The sequence below is a fragment of the Zophobas morio genome, unplaced genomic scaffold, assembly GCF_036711695.1.
Source record: "Zophobas morio isolate AGI-343-1 ecotype UQ-CSIRO unplaced genomic scaffold, CSIRO_AGI_Zmor_V1 ptg000009l, whole genome shotgun sequence".
In the NCBI taxonomy this organism is placed as follows: Eukaryota; Metazoa; Arthropoda; class Insecta; order Coleoptera; family Tenebrionidae; genus Zophobas; species Zophobas morio.
The window spans coordinates 11330939-11354640 of NW_026972114.1; the positions used below are offsets into that span (position 1 = coordinate 11330939).

At 35.8% G+C, this 23702-nt stretch overlaps 3 protein-coding genes across 11 annotated transcripts in view; 1 reads left to right on the forward strand and 2 right to left on the reverse strand.

Annotated features, from left to right (window-relative positions):
* Positions 1–235: 235 nt before the first annotated feature.
* LOC135125912 (dedicator of cytokinesis protein 1) lies at positions 236–14393 on the reverse strand. 6 transcript variants are annotated; one of them, XM_064051679.1, is made up of 19 exons: positions 14302–14393; positions 13320–13597; positions 11885–12157; positions 11596–11826; positions 8552–8793; positions 8173–8503; positions 7674–8118; positions 7334–7625; positions 6984–7286; positions 6572–6746; positions 4893–5003; positions 4623–4778; positions 3704–4576; positions 2818–3406; positions 2088–2743; positions 1938–2032; positions 1745–1852; positions 886–1108; positions 236–838 (listed from the first exon to the last, which is right to left on the reverse strand). In XM_064051679.1, exons 1-19 carry the CDS (start codon positions 14345–14347, stop codon positions 440–442), a joined length of 5826 nt encoding a protein of 1941 aa, XP_063907749.1. In that variant the 5' UTR covers positions 14348–14393; the 3' UTR covers positions 236–439. The 6 variants fall into 6 exon arrangements, 4 of the variants coding, with proteins under 4 accessions (XP_063907749.1, XP_063907751.1, XP_063907750.1 ...); XM_064051682.1 differs by having other exon boundaries at positions 683–845; XR_010279978.1 differs by lacking the exon at positions 236–838 and adding an exon at positions 1481–1597 and having other exon boundaries at positions 1024–1108.
* A 119-nt stretch (positions 14394–14512) lies between these two features.
* Positions 14513–16209, forward strand: LOC135125915 (facilitated trehalose transporter Tret1-like). Of its 2 annotated transcripts, XM_064051687.1 has the most exons (4): positions 14513–14726; positions 14772–15167; positions 15216–15268; positions 15315–15361. In XM_064051687.1, exons 1-4 carry the CDS (start codon positions 14513–14515, stop codon positions 15315–15317), a joined length of 666 nt encoding a protein of 221 aa, XP_063907757.1. In that variant the 3' UTR covers positions 15318–15361. The 2 variants fall into 2 exon arrangements, with proteins under 2 accessions (XP_063907757.1, XP_063907756.1); XM_064051686.1 differs by having other exon boundaries at positions 15216–16209.
* The window catches only part of LOC135125917 (C-terminal-binding protein), a 36359-nt gene continuing 28859 nt past the window's right edge, over positions 16203–23702 (reverse strand). Inside the window, exons 3-5 of one of the 3 annotated variants that reach the window (XM_064051690.1) lie at positions 22467–22893; positions 17733–17937; positions 16203–17623 (exon numbers count right to left, since the gene is read on the reverse strand). In XM_064051690.1, the coding sequence (XP_063907760.1) occupies positions 17738–17937; positions 22467–22893 (627 nt within the window). In that variant the 3' untranslated portion in view covers positions 16203–17623; positions 17733–17737. The remainder of the gene's footprint in view (positions 17624–17732; positions 17938–22466; positions 22894–23702) is intronic. The other 2 variants (XM_064051688.1, XM_064051689.1) reach the window with 2 other exon arrangements.

A 23702-nucleotide genomic window follows, 5' to 3' on the forward strand; every position in this document is an offset into this window, starting at 1 on the left:
AACTGTCAAAAAGTGTAACTGCGAAAATTCGCGAACATTCACGAATGACATCATGAACTAATGTGTGGTGCAGAACCGTACTCACCATAATGTTGTTACACAGGTCCGTAATGTAAAAATGTAATAATTACTCCCAACAAATGTAATCACCATTAACTTTCAATAGATAACAAACTAAACCATGAAAAAAGTACTCATTTACGTAGCTACAAACTAATAAGTTAAACAGGCCAACTTTTAAACGTAAAAAAGATTTATTGCCATAATTACAATAAAAAAATACGATCTTTGGTTAATGATATAAATAATTTATACAAGATAAAAACTATAGATATGCTTACAATGTGATAAAAATACATTCAATGGCACTTACGGTAACTTTGTCACTCTATACTTATGACTCAGGTAAAAGTCAAAATAACGCATTTACAAAATTACATTACGTCGATATATTTTTATTTTTCGGAGGTTTCGGTGGCGGCGTCGGCGGTGTATCATCGAAACCCCCGTCTGGATCGGGCGCTGGAATTTTAACTTGTAAACTAGTCCTCGTCGAATTTCGTTGCGAATACAAAAAACTTGTATTTTCATTGTTTGGTAAATTACAATAATCGACTTCTCGTTGTTTCAGGGGTATAGGTGGCGGCACTATATCTTCCTCACTAACACTCGAATCCGTCGTACCCACCGAGTCTCTATTACTGCTACTACCGGAACTTCCGGCACCTCGTAAGGTCACCGATAAACTGCTCGACCTTGACGAAAACTGACCACTCGTAGGTCTACTCAACCTCTTTTCCTTTTCGACTTCGGAACGTAGAGGCCGCTTTGGGGTTAACTGCAAACTAATAATATAAATCATACCACACAGTTTCTAACAATTACCTCTTCAGTTAGTTCAACAATAGGCGTTCCATTAGTGAGGTCTTGGGTGTACCATTGGGTTCCTGAAATGGTGGAAGGGCTTGTTGTTTGATCCGATTTGCTTGAACGTCTTTTGTCTTTGGGGATTTTGAACGACTTTTTATGGTTAAGAGCAGGTGTTGTGGTTAGACTTTTACTTGGAGACATTAGCAAACTTTTCGTGTTGCTGCTTACACTAGATTTGCTGTAAATTTAAAATGTGACAACCTATGTGTTTTTGTGAAGTATACACCATCAAAAACTAAGCTCTGTGCAGTGCTCCTACTCGCAAAAGAATGCAGTAATTGTAGTCACAAACGAGGTGTCTTTCATTCAACCAATGCTCTGTTGACAACACTGTATTCCCTAGTACGTAAGCAAAACGTCGGACTTATTCAACATAAACGAAAGTACATACTTAATTATGGTACTTTACACAATAACAACAAGCCTAGGTTTTTACTGTGCAGAATGATGAATAAAACAAGTGATAAGTGAGGTTATGAATGTTGAAGCGGAGGTCACCTCGTCTGTGACAGTGAAACTTCCATGCAAATATTTCTACTCAAATAATTACCCTTAAAATTAGTCCCCCAAGTTGTGTTAAATAGAGGAGATAACTAATCTATGTTAATAAGGTATAAATTAAGCATACGAAGTGTTGCGGTTATTCATCGGCGAGTGCTGAGCACGTCTGAAAAAAGTAACAAACATTAAAATGCCCTCTCTTTTCAAAATTTAACACAAAAACCACTACAACAGCTTAAAAACTTGGGTTAGTTGCAGAGCTCAGACTGTATTTACTTGTTAAGCATCGCTTGTTAGTTTTTTTTTTACGAACCTGCCAATGCTCGGAGAAGTGGCAAAATTAAAACTAGCAGTAAACTGTCTTAAAGAAGCGACTTGGGATTTCGTCAAGCTCGAAACTCTGCTCCGACCATCCACATTACTATATCAAACCCAGATCAAATACGGAACATGCGTGTTACGTCATCGTTGAGATCACGTTACACGAATATAAACGAAATACTTACTCGGTTACCATCGACACGTTGGACAGTCGAGAGTCGTTTGCGATACTGTGATGCCTCCTCATGGTGACCTGATTTTCTAATTTAATATCACAGTTCTAAAAAAACAAAAAATAATTAGAGCTTGTCTTGTAGTTTGACGCTCTCAAATACCCCAAATCCGTATTTTTCAGTAACGCTCTCTTTCATCTTCGCAAAGCAATCCTCTAGGCGTTTCTGCAAAGGTTGTAAATTTTCAGGAGCTTTCTCTTTGTGTATCCGAACACACAACTCCAAGAGCGGTATTTGGTCGGCAATCAAGTCTTTCAACTTTTGTAAAAGCAAATCATCTTCTTCGTGATGAGTTTTATATTCTTCAGTGAAGAAAGCCTCCTCGTAGTTTTTAATTCCGCCCATAACCGCAGCATCTAATATTCCAGTCAAAGTCAAACTCAACGGATTGATTTGCATGTTCTTATCCGCGTTGAACATGACCACGTAGTTTTTCAAAGTCTTGTTCGCTTTCTCCATAGTTTCGATGGCGTTGCGTAGAGGCGAAATCTCATGGGTGGTTGACGAACTCACAAGAAACCACCCCAAAATACCAGGCAACGGATACGTCGTCGTCAATTCCGTACGTTCGAGCCACAAATGCCCAAATTCGTTTTTATCATCAATAAACGGATCCTTCCGGATGACAGGTCGCGAGAACGTGAACTTCTGAATATCGTTCACTTTGTAGTAATTCAGGATTTGCTCAGACACGGGCTTGCCTGAAAAACGGTGTTTTTTCTCGTCCATAATCGGGTCGACTTTGTTGATTTGGATCCCTGGAAAGGTATTAAGGAAAAATGGTGGGCGTAGTAAGTATACCCCCCCCCCCCCCCAAATGTTAAAAGGATACATTGCCTATCCGATTCTGTGATGTCCTCACCAGGAGGCGTCAATTTATTCAAGAGTTCTGCCTTCGGGAACTCGTTCAAGATCCGCGCGTTGAAATCGGCCAACCTTTCGTACTCCTTTCCCCTATAGATGAACATTTTGTTTTGTAAAAACTGCGGAAACCCTTTCCCGAAATACCCGACGCGGAAGTACTCAGGGATGGCCCGACTTTTCTTCATAATGTCTTCGTAGAACTTCGCCATTCTTCGATACAGTTGGCTCAGTTGTTCGTAATCGAATGTTTCTGATTGGAACTGAGTAGCTAGCTCTTGGCACTTCTCGATAGCGCACTCCCACAGTCTGCCCTTGTCGTAGTTTTCGATTATATTGTAGTAGAGAGCTTCTTTGAGTTGACGATGGGTTTGGGCATGCGCATGTCTATTGCTTTTGAGGATTTGGAGTAGGTCATCGTCTGACCAGTTCAAAAGTTTGGCATGTAATTCTATGGTGTATGCCGCTTCTGTGTAATTGTCGCATTCCATGTGGAGGTCGTAGAGTTTGTTCAAGTAGCGGATGTACATTTCTTTTCTGTTGATTTCGGAGTAGAAGTCCTGTTGGGGTTTTAAGAAAAGTTAAATTCAATGTCGGTTAACGAAATTTGATAACAATGAGATTCGTTTTTTCTAAACTACATATAGTACTGAAACTCTCTATTTCAAGAATAAAAACGCGCAAGACACAAGGAAAATATTAACTTAGTATGCATTGAGCAAATAAATAATCACGTGAAAGTCGCATGAACAGCCTATCCGACTTCAAGACACGTATTTTCTAACCAATAAGAACGATTTCATTACGGAAGGAGTTGTCAATTATTTCCTAAACAAATTTATTCGGCATATACTCACCAACAATGTGACTGTGCAACTCATCCGATGCTCCTTGTTCTCGTCGGTAATAATACACCTATACTCCAACAACCTCTCCATCAACCTCGTCACAGTCGTAACAAACTTAATCCCTGAATCTTTAATCGCAGAATGCTGAGTACAATAGTCCATCATAATACTATGAAACAAATCTTTATAATTCTGATCGCCTTTTCCTCCCTCCACCAAAATATCCAGCTTCGCGATCATCTCATTCTCGAAATCGTTAAAATTCCCCTTAACGTGTTTCGAATTCCTCGACGTATTTCCATAACTTTCAAGCTCGTACCGCGACGAATAAAACTCGCACTGCATCATATCGAAAAAAATCGGAATCGTCGCCTTCCTCAACTCCGATTCCGGTATCAGCGTCATTTCTAAAATCGATTCGACCAAACTAGGTACGAACTGTACTTTATTCTGGCCTAAATTGAACCACATGGAACGAATCTCAAACCCGGTTTCTCGCCTCATATCTTTGTAGATTCTAATAATCTTCATTCTTTTACTGAACGAGAAATTCTCCAACTGGAGCGCTGGCTGCGTCATAAATGCGATGGCGCAATGGAAGAAGTTACTCCAAGCTTGGTACTCGAATTTCTCGAAAAAGCAGTCACGAATAGTGTGTGAAAAGAAGCGCAGTGCTTTAAGAATGACGCTGTTTTGGAGCATAATCATGTCGCACCAGTCGTGCGGGAAGACAGATTCGTTCACTAACCCCTTAAACACTAGCAGAATCTCCATGAGGAAGTCCAAGGTGTCGAAACGCGTCTTGAAATTCTCGATGTACGAATTGTAGTGACGCTCCGACATTTGTCGAAAGATGTCGATCATGATGGACACCAAATTCCCCTAAAAACAAAAGTCGGGATTTTTTCTTTCGCCAACTGCTACGCACCGCTTGTGGCGACTCCCTCGTCATATTAATGTGGGTTTGGATGACAGTCCGCAACACCATCATAATTATTTCCAAGATGTCGTCGTACGTAGGGCCTACGTCTTTATTGAAGAGGAGATCCAAGATGTCGCTCAAGATTTTGATGCACAACTCGACCTGAATTCAAGGATTAGAAAGTTTCTTTGGTGGGTTGGGGGGGGGGTTAGTTTTGATACAAGCGTAGCGATTATTAGCAAATTTTGGAAGATTGAAAAATGGGTTGGGAGTCACCTCTTCTGAATATCCTCTGTGCTGGTGGACGCACTGTTCCGTGGTTCCCAAAAGTTGAGCCACCTTAGCCACCGATCGATTCTGTAGCCTTCCGTCCTGTCTTCTGTCACCCTATAATAATACCCAGCAAACCACTACACTACTGAGATTACTCAAAATAAATTAAATCAAATTAAAAATATAAATACACAATTTAGAAGTCACTACTCGTTCAGAAAACATTTTGATGAAAGGTGGTTATTAACTGTGAGAAGACGTTTTACTTTTTTAACGCAAACATTTTGGATGTTAGATTCAAAAACGTGTTAATTGTTCAAACTGTTAATTTAATACACAATCATGACGAACATTATTCTAATATTTATGTTATAAAAACACAATTCTATTGTGAAAACTTAATAATATTACTTTGTTCGTCAAAATTTGAATAGCTATTATTATAATAGTAGCTGCATTTCATTACATTAGTGAGAATTACTTTGGAAAAATTTTGAGATGACGTCATTATGTTTTTGGAAGGGATGAATCTGGTGATTCGCCAGATTCAAGATAACCTTAAAGCCCATGCAACATTTCGGAACGATCGACTTTATAATTTCTTTTTTCTCAAAATATAGAAGCGGAATATTAAAAATGGGGGTGAATTGATAAATCACAGACGTAGATAATATTTGTTGCACATTTGACGTAGGATTTATTTGGAAAAATTCTGAAATGACGTCTTCAAATATCTGGTGGAGATCAACAAATCTTTTTGCTTTTTAATATTTACACAGTAATTCTAAGTATACCCAGATTTCACAGTATTTAATGTGTTTATTAGTTTCGAATATTATCTGTTTAAGAAATTCGCCAAAAGACGATAGACACGGAAATGGGAGACCTATTTTTTCACATTTTATAAGCTACTTTACGCTCGGAAAGCAAAATAGCTCTTTTTTTGCAGCAATGTATTTTATACAAAGTAAAAACAATCTATAACACAATGCTTTCTTCTAAAATTGTAGCTAGGCAGCCTAAAAGCATCAGCAGAGCGTTATCTTTGCTCTTAAAAAAAATCCCGACTCATAAAACCATACAACTCGAGCAAAACAATGTTTTTTCTCTTGGTAATTTTTCTTGACTGTTATGATTTTTTTTTTCAGATTTTTGTATATGGATTGACCACTAACGTCACACGGAAAACAGTAACCTATATATTACACATTAGAAAACTAATGTTCATTTAACTTAAAACAAGCCAAAAAAGTAAAACGTTATTCCTTCAAAAACTCTACAAACTACCCAACTCCACTGCCTAAAACCTAAGTACATTAATACGTTATTCCACTCCTAGACCATGCACATTTTCCAATATCGTACATGCACTAGACTACATAACCCCATGCTAAGCTCAAGTGTACACGAAACAAGAAAGAAATAGTAACAGAACAGAACGTGTGTATAAACTCTGAGAGACTAACCATTGCAGAGAAGACTTAGACGAATCGTCGGTGACCAAGGTAACTGTGCAAAAGATCAGATTATTTCTGATTCTGTCGAAAAAATTGCAAGGATCGTTTCAAAATATGCAAAAAACACATTCCGGATGTTTTATTTACATGATGGTCGATTTTGATCATTGTGCATTTGTTGGTTTGATTTTTTAAAGCGCGCAAGCAATAAAAGCCTTCTCTTACCTCGTCGTTCACCTCGAACAGCACCTTCACTTGTTTGAGGATGACGGGTAGGATGATCTTGCGACAGTCGGCGTACAGGAACAACTGACTGTGAACAATATCGTTGATGGTCATCATTTTCTGCTTCGTAAGGCGGCGTGTGGGGATGTTTTCGATGATGTCACACAAGATCAAGCTGTAACAAAAGCATAGCATAATCTAGGAGTACTCCGACAAGAATTAGAAGAGGAAAGGATACCACAAAACAAATAAACATAAAGTAATAAAATTCGAAATTATAGCAAATAAAAATAGTGTCTGTGTAAAAATTTATGTACGAGTTTAAACAGTATTCGCGACAAAAACCCATACGTAATACACAGAAAATAAAGAAAGGTAGGAAGAAAATGAAATGATAAAAAAATACACCTACCTTAATTCTTTGGCGTCAAAAACCTTCAAGATGTCGGGGATAGTACTTGGTAGATACTTTAAACAAGCACCTTGTTCTCGTAGTATAGTATCAGACGGCGAAGACATCATACCAGTAATATCCTGTAATAAATCGCGAAAATTGTCTTCGAAATCGTCTTCAATATCTTCGACGGGGCACAAAGTCATCAAAAGACGTGACCTCGAAACGAATCTGACCACGTACTGTAGCGACTTCATCGTTTTAAAAATCAGCTGACTGTTAGAATTGCCGATGATGTTTTTCAGAACGGAAATAAGTTTTCTGGAAATAAAGTGTCACTTAAGTTAGTAAAATGTGACTTAACTCACTTATGTGCCAAAGTTGCGCTAAAACTTTCTTTGATGTATAAATCTAAAACCGGTTCGAAGTGTTGGTACTTCCAATCGTTACTGACTAGACTGATGATGTGTAATAAACAATCGAAAACTAAAAGATCGTACGTATCTGTATCTGAGTAGCTCATCAAGATGTTAAAAAGAGAATCTAAAATATCTTGGAGGAATTTAACGACTTCTTCGCCATCTACGTGGAGCAAAGCTCGCAAACAAGTCTTTAAATTGTCTCTGTCGGTTTGCCAGTTTAAGAGTCCCAGCAAGTCAACTTAAATAAAAAGTTAGCTGAAAAATTTAAAAAGTGGCGAAAACTTACCGTTTTGAGTCAACTTGGTTGAACAAATATTGCTCGAAATAATAAAAACATCTTTACTGGGAGTCAAACCGGCGACCTGGGTTTTAGGTCCGGTATCCTTCGTCTCGCTAGCAATAGATAGCAGTTTAAAATAATCTAAACTTTTCTCATCGAACTTCTTATAGTCGACCTTATAAACTACTAAATGATGCCTTGCGTCTCTCAGAGTCGTTCCATTTTCTTGCATCAACTTAACGTACGACATAGCAAAAGGTTTTTCGTTCTTATCTTTCGCCTCGTTCGACGATCTATGCTTAAAAGTAAACTTCAAATGACTCGTCTTGAACTCCTCAATCGGTATAGCCACTTTGAAAGTTTCGTACCAGTGAGGTTTGTCTTCATGATAATAAATCATCGATTTGTACTCATCAAGAGGGACAATCCCTGAACCCAACGCAATCACCCCCTAAAAAAAAACACACTAGTAAACAACCCCAAAAAATACTACACCAAGCCATACAGGAATTGCCTCTCCCTTCTCGTTACAAACTCTAACCACCACTTCAACGTTTTTATCACAGGTTTTGTTTCCTTTACTGAATTCGCCCTTAATCAGCGTCAAGTAAAGGTCGTTTCTTACGTCACCAGGAAGAATCACTTCGGGGAAGCCCATTTTTCTTGCTATCGACAAGTTCCCTAATACTAGGTGAGGGTTTTCTTCCCTCACTTGTTTCAAATCGCCTCGTAATAACTTCATGCCGACGAACAGCGCTTGGTTTTTGTGTTCAGTCTTCGCGAAATCTTTGTTCATTATTTTCTTCAGGGTTTGTTCGAGGTTATCTTTGTCGCAACTGAAATTTTTTTATTAATGGCGGTTTGGATTTTTTGGGGGTTTGTACTTGACGAAAGGGACTGCGAATTCTTGTTCTAGGTCGCTTTCGCGTTCGCCGTTCATGAACTGGGTGATTTCCATCGCGGCTACGCCGAAGGGGCGGCGCATACCTTCGGTGGTACCTTTTTTGGTGGTTACGGATACGGAGCTGCGGCGATGGTCCAGCTCTTTGATTTCCATGGCCCCCACACGGACTACGTAGCAGACTAGGTAAATTTTTTCGCGTTCGAGGTCGCGTTTTCCTAAATCCTAAATAAAAGCGAAACAGTCATCCATTCAGTTTTTGAAATCGACTTCATAACGTTCACAAATATTGTGTCTCAGGAAGTTCAAAAGCTGCTATTTATTTACTCTTTTTTTTTAATTGCAAAATTGTCACATGACTTCTGGCTTAAAATTTGTGTTTTAAAAGTTCGAAATTTATTAGATTTTCGAGTTGAATATTTTACGATGCAGAATATATAATATTAAAATTTCTAACATATAAAAATTGTGTTGTATTTGCCCCAAAGTTAGTACTTGTATGGGGCTATAGGTACGTATGTTTGTATTTATTACATATTTTGATAGAAAATTTAACAATAACCTGGAAAAATCAATATTCAGAATGTTTACTATACAGAGCGTGAAACTTTCCGTCTCTTACTATTCTAAAAAATTATACGTTAAAATGGAGGAAAAAGTTAATTGTTGTGATACGCCAGTATAGTATAATTTACGTTTTTATTTAACATAAAAAACACTAATTGTAAAATTTTGATTGGAAATAATTTTAGTTTAGAATTTCAAATTCTTATATATAATTTCACACTCAGTAGATGTTACGTTACACCAAACGTAACACGTTACATAAAACAACGGCACCAAAAAATTTTTTCCTGCGACAACATAGTTGACGAAGTGCGTTAACAATTTTGTCGTACCGTAATATGATGAAGTTTAGTTTACTAGTGACTAATAAATAAAGAAAATGTCTTGCCCAATAGGCATATAATTAATATAAAATAAACAAAAAATAAATTAACACAAAAAAAAAATATTTTTACGACAGAAATTAACACTATATTTGAACTGGAGAAAGTAAAGTTGGTGTGAAAAATATCTCCATATAAACTAAGACAATTTTATAGTTTTATACAGAAGTAAAACCGGCTGTTGTACTGATAGTAAGTGTTTGGAACTTTGGAAAACACTAGCTTACACACCTAGATCTAAAAACTGTTCAACTGTATTACAGGAATCCCATTTGTCTACAGATAAAATTCATATAATTTTGACATTCTACTAAATGTCGTTTTCTTACATTTTTTGCATATTAATTTGTAACATATTTTCCTCACACCATTGAAGTAAGTTATCTAAATTTTTACAATCTTTTAATCAATCTCTAAAACAGCTGAGTAGATAAAAAGATAAAAGCATTACAATCAAGACTAGATAAACGTCATTAAAAAATAAGACACAAAACAGATAACCCAATTTGATCCTTGCACAACCCCGGCATAGCGTGAAAAAAATTAAAATTGTAGTCAATTGAATTAAAAAAAAACTGTAATTTCGGTTTGGGTCATTTAAAAACTAAATGTTCGGTTTATTTTGTTAGAAAAAGCAATAACCAACGACTAGATCTCGGTTTTTGTGTATATAAAAAATACAACCCGTACTACAGAAGGAAGCACTTCGTGAGACATTTATCCTCGCTTTGTTGTAGGTTAAGGTATTACTGACCTCTCGCCGTAAATTCTGGTGAAGTTATTGTCCTTCGGTCGTAAATCCTAAATACCAGATAATTCATTCGTTTTGTGTTAAAACTGAGAAATTACCATCGTAATGATACTGAATCGTATCCTTTATGTTACCGGTCACGCAAGGAATAACGTCGTGCGATGGTGGAAACTAACGCAGTATATTCACAAATTTTTGAATTAATTCAACACCAAATTTCACAAATTAATTTGATAAAAACGCTCAGAAAGGTCAGTTTATATATCACTAACCGCAGGTTAAAGAGTAATCTATACAATTTTCAGCTAGTGTTATTATTTATTACCGTATAAAATAAGTGTAATAATGAAAAAAAAAAAAAAAAAAACAGCACACAAATCAGTTAAATTGGGCAGTTATAAATTTTAAAAGTGTATATTCGAATTTAAAAAGTTGAAAACCAGATGATGCCTTCAAATTGAATCAGTTATTCCGCAATCTAAAGAGGAAACATTTTTATTAATTTCTAGTTATGTAATGAATAAAAAAACAATGAATAGAATTTATTTTAATAATTTTTAATTTCTAGTTTCTTTGAGTACATATTTTCTTTTACAAGCTACACTTCGAACAAATTTCAAAAGTATTACTTCTATAATAGATGCTCTTATTGTTATTGAAAGTGGCATTCTTTTAAATCAAAACAGTAATCGAATCAATTAAAAATACCCAAGAGGACTTAAAACGTGTTTTCGAATTTACTTAATTCAATTATCTAAATTAAGTTTTTTCATATAACTAGAGTTGTAAGTAAATAAGAGTAATTGGCAATTTTGACGTTTTTGACTGCGCATTTCGTAAGTTTTATATTAATTTTAAAATTTTTAAGTCATATTTGGATTTAAATTAAGTCAAAGATTAGTATTTCTGATAGTTTTTAGTTTTCCCCAAAGTGTTTTCATTTTTTGGCATCTTCTGAATTTTTATTAAAATCTTGAAAAGGATATAATGGTATTCACAATTTTTGTTACACAAAACAAAAACATGCTGCACCCTCTAAATTAAAATAGTTATCTCACATGCGAATCACGATTGCTAAAACAAATTATTCGCACAAATTAGCTATTTTTGACGCTAGACTTTACTGTATCTAAGAGAAGTATAAGACGTACAAGAATTAATTATTTTCAAGTTTAAAATTCAGTATTTCTAAATTTTTTCACAACTTCCTTACTTTACAAAACTCTCACTTTTCAATATCAAAGTGAAAATTTACATAGCCTTTAGCATTCTGCGTTTGAATTATAACTTCCGTTTCCAAAATCTACACTACACAAAAATACTCACCGTAAACATCACCCTCAAATTATACATCTGATCCAAATCGCACATCAACCCATCTTTCGACCACCTCACGACATAATTTTCGGCAATCGGTTTGTACTCTTTTCCGTCATACAGCGTCATCAGCAATTCAGCGTCCTCCGTCATCTTACAGGTAAAATTCTTAACAGCTACTATGAAAATGTTAGAGTATTGTTGAATGGCAGTTTTCGGTTGACTCCCTTTTGATTCATTCTACGCACGCCATTAACAGTCAAAAAAAAAGCAAACAAAAACAACGTCCAGTCCTCACCTTATCAGACCTACTCATCCGCTCCGTAGCGTTCTTATGCAGATAGTATAACTGCAACGTGCTCGTCTTTTCCGGTTCGATCAGATTTCCGTTCTTATCCCTAACTATTAAATCTAAACCTAAGGTCTTATTACCGACGTCTATTTCTTCGGTCGCTTGTTTCGTCACCCTTTTCAATTCGTCAACCGGCAGCGTACCGCTGACTATTTTGCTCCTGTGCGTTAGCAAATCGTAGATTCGGTTTTTGATTTGCTCGAAGTCTTTGTTGTGATTCTAAAAATGGGAGTGTCGTAGAGCGAACGACGAAAGCGACGCGAATGGTCAAGCGCATCCGGGACACTTGTTGACGAAGTCTTCTAATTTCCATTTTTACAGCTCTAAGCTTCAAAAAATTATACACCAAAATAAAATTTACTGAGAATCTCATCAAACAAAGAACAATCATGTAATTATATTAAAAAGAAATAACAAAATTTTATGATGACATTATCTTTTTACCAAGGACACATACATCAATTTTTATAGGTTCAATGAAATACTAATAACACCTGCACCAAAATTTCAGATAAATGAGGTGAGCCGTTATTAATTTAATCATAAAATATATTGCTTCATTCATAATTTTTTTAGACTTCCTGTATAAGCAGTTATAAAAAAGTATTAATCTTCAAATTATTGGCGGGGATGATCAGTTTGATTAGCGTTTTATCACTTATACGACATTCTTAAAATACCTACGTAAAATTTCATAACAATCAGTCCAGTAGTTTCGGAAATTATATATCTAATAAAATCACCAACAAACAATAGATGATGGACAGATAACATACAGACCTACTTTTTTAGACTCTAGAGATATTGGAACGTGAATGAATTTAGTCTTGACCTTATTACAATATTTAATAACAATTTTTCATTTTTCTAGTCCAGTACTTGCGAAAATCACATTACCTTACTTTTGTTGACAATTTTTTCAATTGAAATGCAACTAAATAATTTTATTAAAGCAAAACATTAAGTGGTTAAGATCTAATCTTAAAGTATACTTTGAGATTATCATAAAGGTGACAAATCGCTAACCAAAATTTATCTACGTATTTCTTCCGCAAGATTAATGAATTTTTAACTTTACTTAAAGGGCTATCTCAAACGAAAACAAACTTTGGAATCTTAGCAAAATAAATAATCTATTTGACCTAATTATCTTTTAAGTACTTTTCTGGTTTGTTTGTAGTTGTTCCCGCAAGATGGGTCGACAACAGATGAATATTCTAACAAGCTTAAATTGAAATTAGATTTACTGTCGGTTCTTAGGAAATATTATTTTATAAACAATTTCAAAATATTTTGATGACTTTTCGCGTTCTAATACAGGCTAACACATCGCTGTCTCGGATGCACTTAGTATTCGTGAAATCAACTGGTATATAAATACCACGTATAAGTTCTTCCAGTGGATGCCCCATTCCTTGAGCACTGAAGTGATCTCCTGTGCAATCGAGGGTTCCTTGAAGTTGAAGGTGGGTGTGGGTCCAGAATGGTCTACGGTACATGGTTTGACGTGTACGTAATTCTTGGGAAAAATGCCTTTCCTGTGCCTGTCGTGCAACACACAGCCGTAGTACCAATGCTCTTCTTCCTCGAGTAAATGGAGGGAATCCCCGACGGTCAGTCTCAGCTTGAACTCGCTGTCGCCCTCGAAATTGTATATTGCTAAAGAAAAGCAACTTTCTCAATTCTCGTATTTCGTGCGACAATCTGGGGGCTACAAATGATGAAATTGCATGTAGCGAAAACAATTAAGGCCGAATTTATCTCACGCCGCTCTGTACTTTAACGAGGATGTTGGCGCGAATTGGGTCAATTAATTTGAGCCCTAAATTACAACGTAGTCGTCCTTGAATGAACCCGCCGAGTTTTGTGCAAAAATTTAGCATCACCTTTGAAAACCTTGAGGTCGTTCTATCGAAAATTCCCACACGTTTTGTTAGAAAAACACGTAAATGACTGGCAGCGAGCCCCGCTTAGATTACATCATGGGATTTAATTACTGTAGGAATTTACAGGAGTCAATTGAGTGTGTCAGACGCGCTGACTTGAATGAACGACGAATGATTCAATAATAATAATGTATTAAATTCACGTTTGATGACATCTGATGAATCAACATTTACATTTTCCTCGAGGAAGTGGTAAATAAAATTCAGATAAAAAGTGGGAGGGGCTGCACGTAATTTGCTTAGTGCATCTCCCAAAAGCGTGTACGAGCGTTATTGATCACAAATATTTGACTTTTACGTGAGGTTGTTTGCTAAAAATAATAATGCGAGTTGGGGGGCTTCGGAAATCAACAAGTTTCACCAAAAGTTGGGTTATGTTTACATGCGAAGAAAGCGATTGAATGCGAAAACGTTTACCTATGCCGTAACTGAAGTCGTCAGGTACTGGTTCCCACACATTCATTTTAATAAACTTTAATAAACACCATCAAAACCAAGCGCTAAAAATATGCAAACACTCGAGAAGCCATGTTTGTGGGCATTTCCCCCACCACTCGACTTTGACACTTGACGCGCAACAATCACAAATAAACTCTCCTTCTTCCATGCGCGCTACCAACCTAACAAAATGCGGCAAAATTCAAACATGACAACGAATTATGCGAACGTCAGACAAAACTTGTCGCCTCAAAAAAGGGCGTCAATCCCCCCGCCGCCTCAAACAACGGCGCCAAACCCCCCAGAAGAGTCCCCCTACTCAATGACCGAACAACTCCTTCGAGAAAGACTCCAACGTCCTGTTTATGGCCACCTCCCCAGACAAATCTACGCAGGCTTTTTAGGTACGAAAGAAACCGCTTCTAACTTATTTAAAAAAAAGCCTCTAGCATGTCTCGCATCGCTCTCCTTCGGCACCGCTCTTGGATGGACGAATTCCGTTTCCCAACACGGGTACCAAGTGAAAACCGACCAGTCCACATCGAGCGAAGTTAGTTGGCTTATAAGCATCATGTTGCTCGGCTGTAGCCTCGGAGTCACGTCGAGCTCACTACTCATGCGTCAGATGGGCCCCAAAAAAGTCCTCCAAGCGGTCGGACCTTTCTACATCTTCAACTGGTGGATCACCCTCGTTCCTCAAGTGAACGTCCAAATGGCAGGACGCTTCTTTTTGGGGTTTCTGGGGATGTCGTACTCCAATGCAGGCGAAAATCTGCTTATACAGACCATTGACTTCGGTCTTCGGCGCTACATTACCGTGCTCTACAACTCCATGATGATTATGGGTTAGTTTTGCGTGCGGTAAAGGTGGCTTTGTTACAGTTGTGTTGTAGGTGTATTCATCAGTCGTGTTATCGCTGCAGCAACTACCACCTTCTGGTTGACGGTAATTTGTGCAAGTTTCCCGATTCTCCACTATGCGTTGATTCAAGTAGTTCCAGAGAGTCCCGTTTTTTTGTACGCGGGAGGCCACGAACTGGCGGCTAAATCTCTAGCATGGTACCGGGGAGAAGGTAATTTTTACATGGATATGGCCAACATTAAGAAAGACTGGGACGCGTCCAGACAGGACTCAGATGCTTATCAATACATGCTTTTCTCCAGAGTCGTCTATAGACCTCTTCTCGTTGTAATGTGCGTGGTTTTTTTTCAAATCTGTGCAGGCTACTTGATCTTCATGTTTTACACTCTTGAAGCGTTGACCGACGGTAAGGTCGTCTTCAGTCCTTTTGCAGATTCCTGTATATTTGCTATATACTTTGTTTTTACTAAAATGTTGTGGGGTTATCTGCACACTAGATTCTCGTGGAAAGTGAGAGGTTTTCTCATATCTAGTTGTCTTTTTACAAGTGCAAGTCTTGGTCTTTTCAGTTTGTATCTGCTATTAAATCAGTACGACATTGACCTTATGATTAATACTGAGTGGAATCTGTTGGTGATTGCCTTTTTTTTCCTTTTCTCTTACGACATGGGTCTAAACCATTTTTCTAAAATACTCATCTTTGAATACATGCCTTTCCAAATGTACAAAAATACCTATCTGGTAATACAAGCAGAGTATTGGCTGCTATCCTTCGTTAATATCTATACCTTCGCGACAACCTTCGAGCGATTTCACTCCTACACATATTTTGCGGTTCTCTCATGTCTGACGTTCCTCGGAAGTCTTTTCTGTTACTTCTTCGTCGTGGAAACTAAGGGAAAGAGTCTCATCCAGCTGCAACTACAGTTTGGTGGTAACCCTATAGGCACACGTGGCGCCCTCTACCACCAGATTCGACAGACGCTGTAAAAGTGGGACGGGTTAAATAAAGCAAAAATTAGAAAAGAACATGTTTATTTTTTGAAGATATTTATTTCAAAATTTTGTGGAAGTCCAATAGCCCTACAGTTTTATTTCACATGCTGTTTCTATTGTGGCGTGTTGCATATTATTGTCGACTGTGTTTCCCAGCCAATCAGTAGGTGAACCATTTTCTACATTTATAAAATGTTTTTAAAAATTGTGATTATAAAAATATACTTAGTAAATAGCACACCATAACTGTTTTATTGTGTTTGTTGTTTGAAAAAATGTTTGCGTACATAAAGAATCCATGGAATGTCGTCTCCTGTCGTCGTATTTTTTGTTAATGGTGATTAAGAGAATGACAAAAATATGCATCACGTTCAAGCGGCTTGAAAGAAATGTTTATCACTGAAATAAGTCACAAATATCACTAATGTATTCTACAATACGAAATTAAAACAATACCGCACTTCACCTTGAATTGTTTTAAGTTCACTTTGAAACCAACTTCACTGGTTTTGCCTTTTAAACAAAAGTCTCGTCATATATATACTTTTATATATATATTTATATATCAATATTAGTAGTTTATTCTCCTAAAGAATTTAAAACATAAATGTTTTGGGCTATTCACTCATACACACATGGCAGCATTTTCTAAATAAACAGATTTACAAAATAATGTGCAGAATATCAATATAAAACGCTCCTCTTCAAGACCAGAAATGTTTATATAAAAAATACCGCGGTGTACTTCTCCTCCGACGTTCAACGAAATAATGCACTTATGTATTTAGAAAAGAATTCTAATTAAAACTAAAAAGATTTTACAAGATAAACTATCTATTCAATAGCATGAAATTTGGACAACTAAAACTAACACTACTAACAAATGGTCGTTCTTGACATGGCAACTGGTCCCGCTTTCCGGACAAAATAACAAGATTTACAAGAACTAATCCGTCACGAAACCAAGTGTCACATCAAAAATCCATCGGGAGTAAAAAAAGCATGAATATACCATTTTTACAAAAACATGACAGAAAGAATCGTTAAGTATATTCTTTATACAAACGCGGCGGTTCATTTCGACGTCAAAATTTCTACAAATAAAATAAAAATCGTCCACATAAAACTCATTTTCCTCTCTAATCAACGAATACTAAACATCAGTTTGTTTATATACAGACAAAAGAAAATCATTCTTGTGCAAAATGAACCTCCGACAAAATTAGCTGTGATGTAATAATTTCAATTCACGATATGTATACCTTAAGGGATGAACAAAAATGAACATATATAATGTGACTGACGTGCACTTCACACATTCATAGCAGCTTGCAGCCCAAACTGAAACACATCATCATTCATCAAAGGAGATGTTTGTTAGTGGACCTCTGACGGTTCTGGTTTTGATGCATGGTGGTTCGCTGGATCTGGTGTGCTGATCGGCTGAAACCAAACAAACGATCAGACAAAGCGACCTTAAGTATAAGAGGACAAAAACCCATGCACACCGTAAGAAAAACGGCGAAAAGAAAAAATAAGAGAAAGCAGACACCTTGGTTACTTTATGTTGATAGTGGTAGTACTCACGAGAGCATGGGGTGGAACTACTGGACCCACCGGAGGGGCCGGCTGAGGTGTGGGGGGCGCAGCGCTCGGAGTTACCGTGTGAGGGGCTTCGTGAGGTGTCGTCGAGTGCGCCTGTTGGACGGGAAGTGCACCACCTTGATAGTAGCCTCCATTTACCCCAGCCGGGGACACTGTTCACACATTTAATGTTAGTCACAAGCTCTAACTCTCGAAAAGGGTATACTAAGATGCATGCCGGGGTGTATTACGTCAACCGAATAAAATACGCACACTATTTTTGCATACCAATAAAATTTTACCATTCAAAAATTAATCCATAAATTACAGATCCTCGGTCAAAACTTGGGACCTGGCCGTATTCAAACACAGCCGTATTTAATCTACTTTGTAATGAATATAATTCAATTAAGGGTCGTGCACAACGATCGAGTATTAATTCATTTGTGACTATGCAGCTATGCAGTTCACTTTGAACATTACGAAATTATTTATCACCTCAACACTGACCGAGTGAGTGCAATGGCTGAAATTTACGCATAGATTACCAAGGATCATCACCGGAGAGGTTCTTCACGCAATATTAGCCCACGTAAAACTAACAAGCTATAAAATTTTATTTGTTTATAAAAATAATGTGCTAAGAATACATATTTTGACAATTATTTAACTTTGTGCTTTTATAAAATGTGCTAAAAGTAACTGCTCTCAGTTTACGGTTACATGAACGGAAACTATTCAGATAATTTTTTCGCTCTATTGAAAAGATTGCACTTTAATGTTACTATTAATTTTTCTGATTTACAATGATAATAATAAGAATAAATAAACATAACACAAGTTAACGTTATATTTAGAATGTCTGAAATAAGCACCGGTTCAACACTTTCTAGCGATTCTTTATGAACTAGCAAAAAATGTAGTCAAAGGCCAAAATAAAAAATTTACAAGTTTAGAGTCTTGTTTGTACATTTAATAAAATTAGATTTGTCGAATAAATTCGTTCCAATTATACTGAATAAATAAATACAAATACTTAAATGACAATTTTTACGATTGAAGTCCAGATACTTAAAAAAATAATAAACAAACAATATGTGTATTGGTACAATTATGGGAAACAAAATTTATTGAAGTAAATGAGTTTGACATGAAACGTTACATTTACTAGGGAGCACAAAGCCAAACACGAGTTTACAGGTGATTAAATTTTTGTGGTGTTGGAAAAAATTCCTGATGTATTTTAGTGGTGTAAACACGGCTGAGTGTGGGCGAGCGTGCAACCGACAAAGCTCAGGTTAGCTATTGTACATTTAAAATGCGAGAACTATTTACCTAATCAAAATTTAATTTATAAAAGGAGGTAAGTAATTGATTTCTTTTAAATAATACAGTAGTCTTGCTGTTGTTTAAGAGTTTCAATTATAAAGGTATAATTAAATCCAACCACCTAATTATTGGATCTAAATTTAACAAACGGAACACCCATGTTACAGATATGTTTTATTTGTACCATACAGTGCCGTTTTTTTAAATAAAACTGTTAATTGAACAGAAATAAATAGCGTAATCGTTGTTACTATTTTGCATATTTATGTGTTAAAAACACCAAAAAATGGCGCAGCACTGAAAACGCAGCAAACTGCTAATTATATTATTGTGCTAAAATATCGTTTTAATCACAAAATATACAACAGACTAAATACAACTTCTTAATTTGCAACGTAGCTGCGATGTAAAATGGTACAAATTTAAAAATGAAACAATAAAAAAATTAACGAGAGGTATTTTTTTTAATCCATATTTAAATTTAGTATTAATGGCACAATCTATTTTAAACGGTTATAAGTATGACTGTTAAAAACTGGGCCTGGATACTTTAAACAGACTGTTTTCGCAATTTTGAGCAAATATTCTGGCTTTGTCACAAATATTACTGCACAATATAACAAAATACAGATGACACAAATTAAAAAAAAAAAAAAACCTTTTAATAGTATCACAAATTTTCAGCAATATTTCAGACAAAAAGTAACTTCTGTAAAAAATTATTTGATGAAAGTAAATAGTTTTTTTAATATTTATGGCACACGTTTATCAAATTTGGTAAACTCTGGGAATACACTGGATAAGATTTATCTATTGACACAACATGTTATATGATGGGTAAATATTTAACAAAAAGAAGGATAAATTTCATTTAATAAAAATATTATTGACTTGGACTGAAGACAACGATGTCAACGTCACACCTCATTATTTTCACATGCCGCTGATTTCTAGCAATTTTAAATACAAACTTCTGGTACAACAAAATAAATGTCTCTATCAACCACATAAAGCTGTTTGGACGTCTGAAATTTTTCACAGACCATTTTTTAGCGGGCATTGTAGCCAAGTTGCTAGAAAAATACTAAGATCTTCATGTATCCTTAGAAACCATAATACGACTATTGTTTCTTTTTAAACAAGTCAGTTCTTTGTAATAGTTTAACAAAATTAAAATGCATCTGGTAAAAATGTAATATGTTTTATCAAAACTTTAAAATTTGGAAACATTTCAACTAACTCGATTATGTCGTTAGTTGTTTGAAACGCATAACAGATCTTATAATCATAAATTTAAAAAACTCAAATATTGCAACAGATGTTCATTCTCGCTGTCCAAATAGCTTCTGCAAACAACAGAAAAAAATGTTTGGAATTTTATGTCATGCTTGGTGTTTGCGGGATGCCTTTTATTATTGTGTTCGTAAAGTTACTAAGAAAATCATGTAATAAATTAAAAGCACATATAGCTCCAACTTTTTACACTACACATTAAATAAAAATCATACGGTCGGATTAATCGCATTCAAACACACGAATTGTATGACATTTTATTGTAGATCCGATAGTGCAGAAAAAATATTTAAAAAGTGTCAAATGTCATGACAGTTTTCCAAAACGAAGTCTCGAAGAAGTGTAAAAGTCGTGTACAATAAACTTTGAACAGCAACCCTTTGATATTTCACGTTTCTTCATTAATTAACTTTCCCAGTCTACAGAACATTTTTTTAAACTACTCTCCTTGAACATATAAAATGCACGCAGCATTAATTGTATTCTTTTTAGTATTTCATTCAAATATGCAATGCATAAAAAATTACGACGATAAAAATCGTAATTTAACAAACGTCAAAGTGACAGGCCTTCGCTACTGTGACGTCATCTGACGTGTTTTATCTGAACTCCGAAATCGACTGACTGTTTTCTAAGTAAGAAGTAGGTATACCATTCACCTTTATATCTTGATATATTTGTTATTTAAATACCACTGTAGAAAGAGCGACGATTTTTTTTTTTTAAACAAAACTCTGTTCTTGCGAACTGATTGAAATAATGAAATTCTGTAAACATTTTTGTTTTTAGCTCGCCGAGGGACTATAATTTAGTATATTGCAAATATGACGAATATTTAGCGCCGGCGTCGCGACGCAAATCTTTTAAATAGCAACGTAATTGTGTGTAGCGGTTTTTACTTATCATCAAATTACGATTACAATGATACAAATATTTGTATTGTTAGTTTTAACTGTAAATAATATAAATTATCTAAATTAAGAGATGTCTGGTTATCATTTGGTATTGTCATGTAAACAAATGTACAAACACAATACTACTGTTAATTTTTCAATCAAAATATTGGACTACTACAATATTTCTTTACTACCCTGAAAAATATTTATGATGAAAACTCGATCGTCAGTAAAGACCCCACTTCATGGTGAGTTCGCAGCCCAAATTTAAACGCCCTTAGATTTTTGTTGTTACAAATTTTATTATTTTTTAATCGACTGAAAATTAAATAAACACTAAAGCGTTTTAACATTATTATAAATATATGATGCAATGTATCCCTCCTTGACTAGAGCTGTCAAAGCTAATAACATATCCCGATATGACGATTCATCAATTAAATAAGAACATGTCACAAAAACAATAAAACTTTAAGATACAACAAAAAAACTAAGTTGAAAAGTAATTCAACCAATTAAATGAGAAATAAAGCCACGATAATTTATATTATTTACAATTAAAAAGAATACACCACATATAAGTGTGTTATAACATTGTAATCGTAACTTTGATGTAATGATCTGTGAACATTGGTAAAAAAATGATATACTTATGTTATAATAAAAAAAATCAGATTAGCATTGCATCATATTTGCAATGTACTGAATTAAACTTCTACCTTCAAGCTAAAAACAATCGTGTTTATAGAACTTCCCAATATCCGTTCTCAGCATATAAATAAGGCCACAGAGTTTTATCAAAGACACTTACAATTACATTATAGTAAAAAAATGTAAAAGGGAAAAACAAAACGCTACTTTTTAAAAAGACTTATTATTGTTTGCGTATTAATAAATTATAGCACACAATAACTCGTGTAATTTTTTTTTAATGAACCTTTAAACTATACATTTTGCTAATTTATACCTTAACCTCCCTCACAAGACACATTTTTGCACGTTAACGCACCCCGAGCACTCTACAAGCCAAACCAAAACACACCCTTAGCAGTGGTTTCGCTGGAAAGTTACTCACTCGACTCGGAAAGAAACAAAAAACTACTCAAACCAAAACAAAATATAATTATCTCAAAAGTAAATACAACTTTTTTGTTTCTCCTACGTTAGTTAAGTAACAATATTACCTGTACCTTCGGGATATGAGCCCGGGCCCATAAAGTATTCTTTATTGACGCAATTCCTCAGACATTCTGGGATCCTGCCCATGATGGCGCGTCGGATTTCGGACGCCGCCATCTCCCTAAGTTCGGTTGCCGAGGCGTCACTGTAGAACGCCGCGTGCGGCGTACACAACAGATTAGGGGCTTCTTTTAGGGGTCCCGCGAACACATTATACGGCTCGTTTTCGTGAACGTCCAACGCCGCCGCCCTGATCCGGCCCTGTTTCAACGCCTGTGCTAATGCGTCATCGTCGACTAAACCGCCCCGGGCCGTATTCACTAGAAATGCGCCCGGCCGCATCTGCTTTATGGTGAACTCGTTGATCAGATGGTGGTTGTGTTCGTTGAGGGTGCAATGGAGAGATACGCAGTCGGATTGGAACAGCAGATCCTATAGAATAAAAGAAAAACAATCAGTGACATTTTTCTATTGTTGTATTATCGTTTATGGGAAGGCTTGGGCATGAACGGCATCTACATTGCTGGGCCAAAATCGACGGTTTTAACAAGTGGAATAATGACAGTGTTTTATATATTTACTGATCTGGAGGCCACAATTATTCATATTGTTATTGTGTCACCGGGTGTATTTATTTGTTCAACATGACGACGATACAAAGACTGTCGACAATGTGTCAACTAGGCGTAATAACAATCATTTTGTCTTCGTTGCCACTATGAACAGTTTAGAAGGGGTGACATTATTAAAATTAGTAAAGGTTTAAGTTGTGTACACTTTTTGTTTACGAAAATACTAAAACATTCATAACACAATCTTATTAAAAATAATAATAATAATAATAAAGTAAAAAAAAGACATTTTGTTCGCCCCTATCTTGCACTTAAACGCTGTTTTCCTTGGGTGATTACTGTTATTTATTTACATTTAGTTACTCTACCCACAAACAATGTATTGCCTACGTTTACTTTACTCATTTTTTGTAATTGACAGTTATAAAAGAAGTAAGTAATAAGCAAAAATTGCTTACACATACACGGTGTCTCAACCAATAATATGATTGAGGAAATTATGGATTCACCACGAATTATTAGCAAAACTTTTTGGCAGTCTAATAGAACTATTATTTAGCTTACAAGGTGTAATCCCCTGACAACCGAATATACTTTTTCGAGGGAACTTTGGATCCTGAATCTGAATCCTGTATTTAGCACCCCATGTTTCCAAGGAAATAAAAAAAA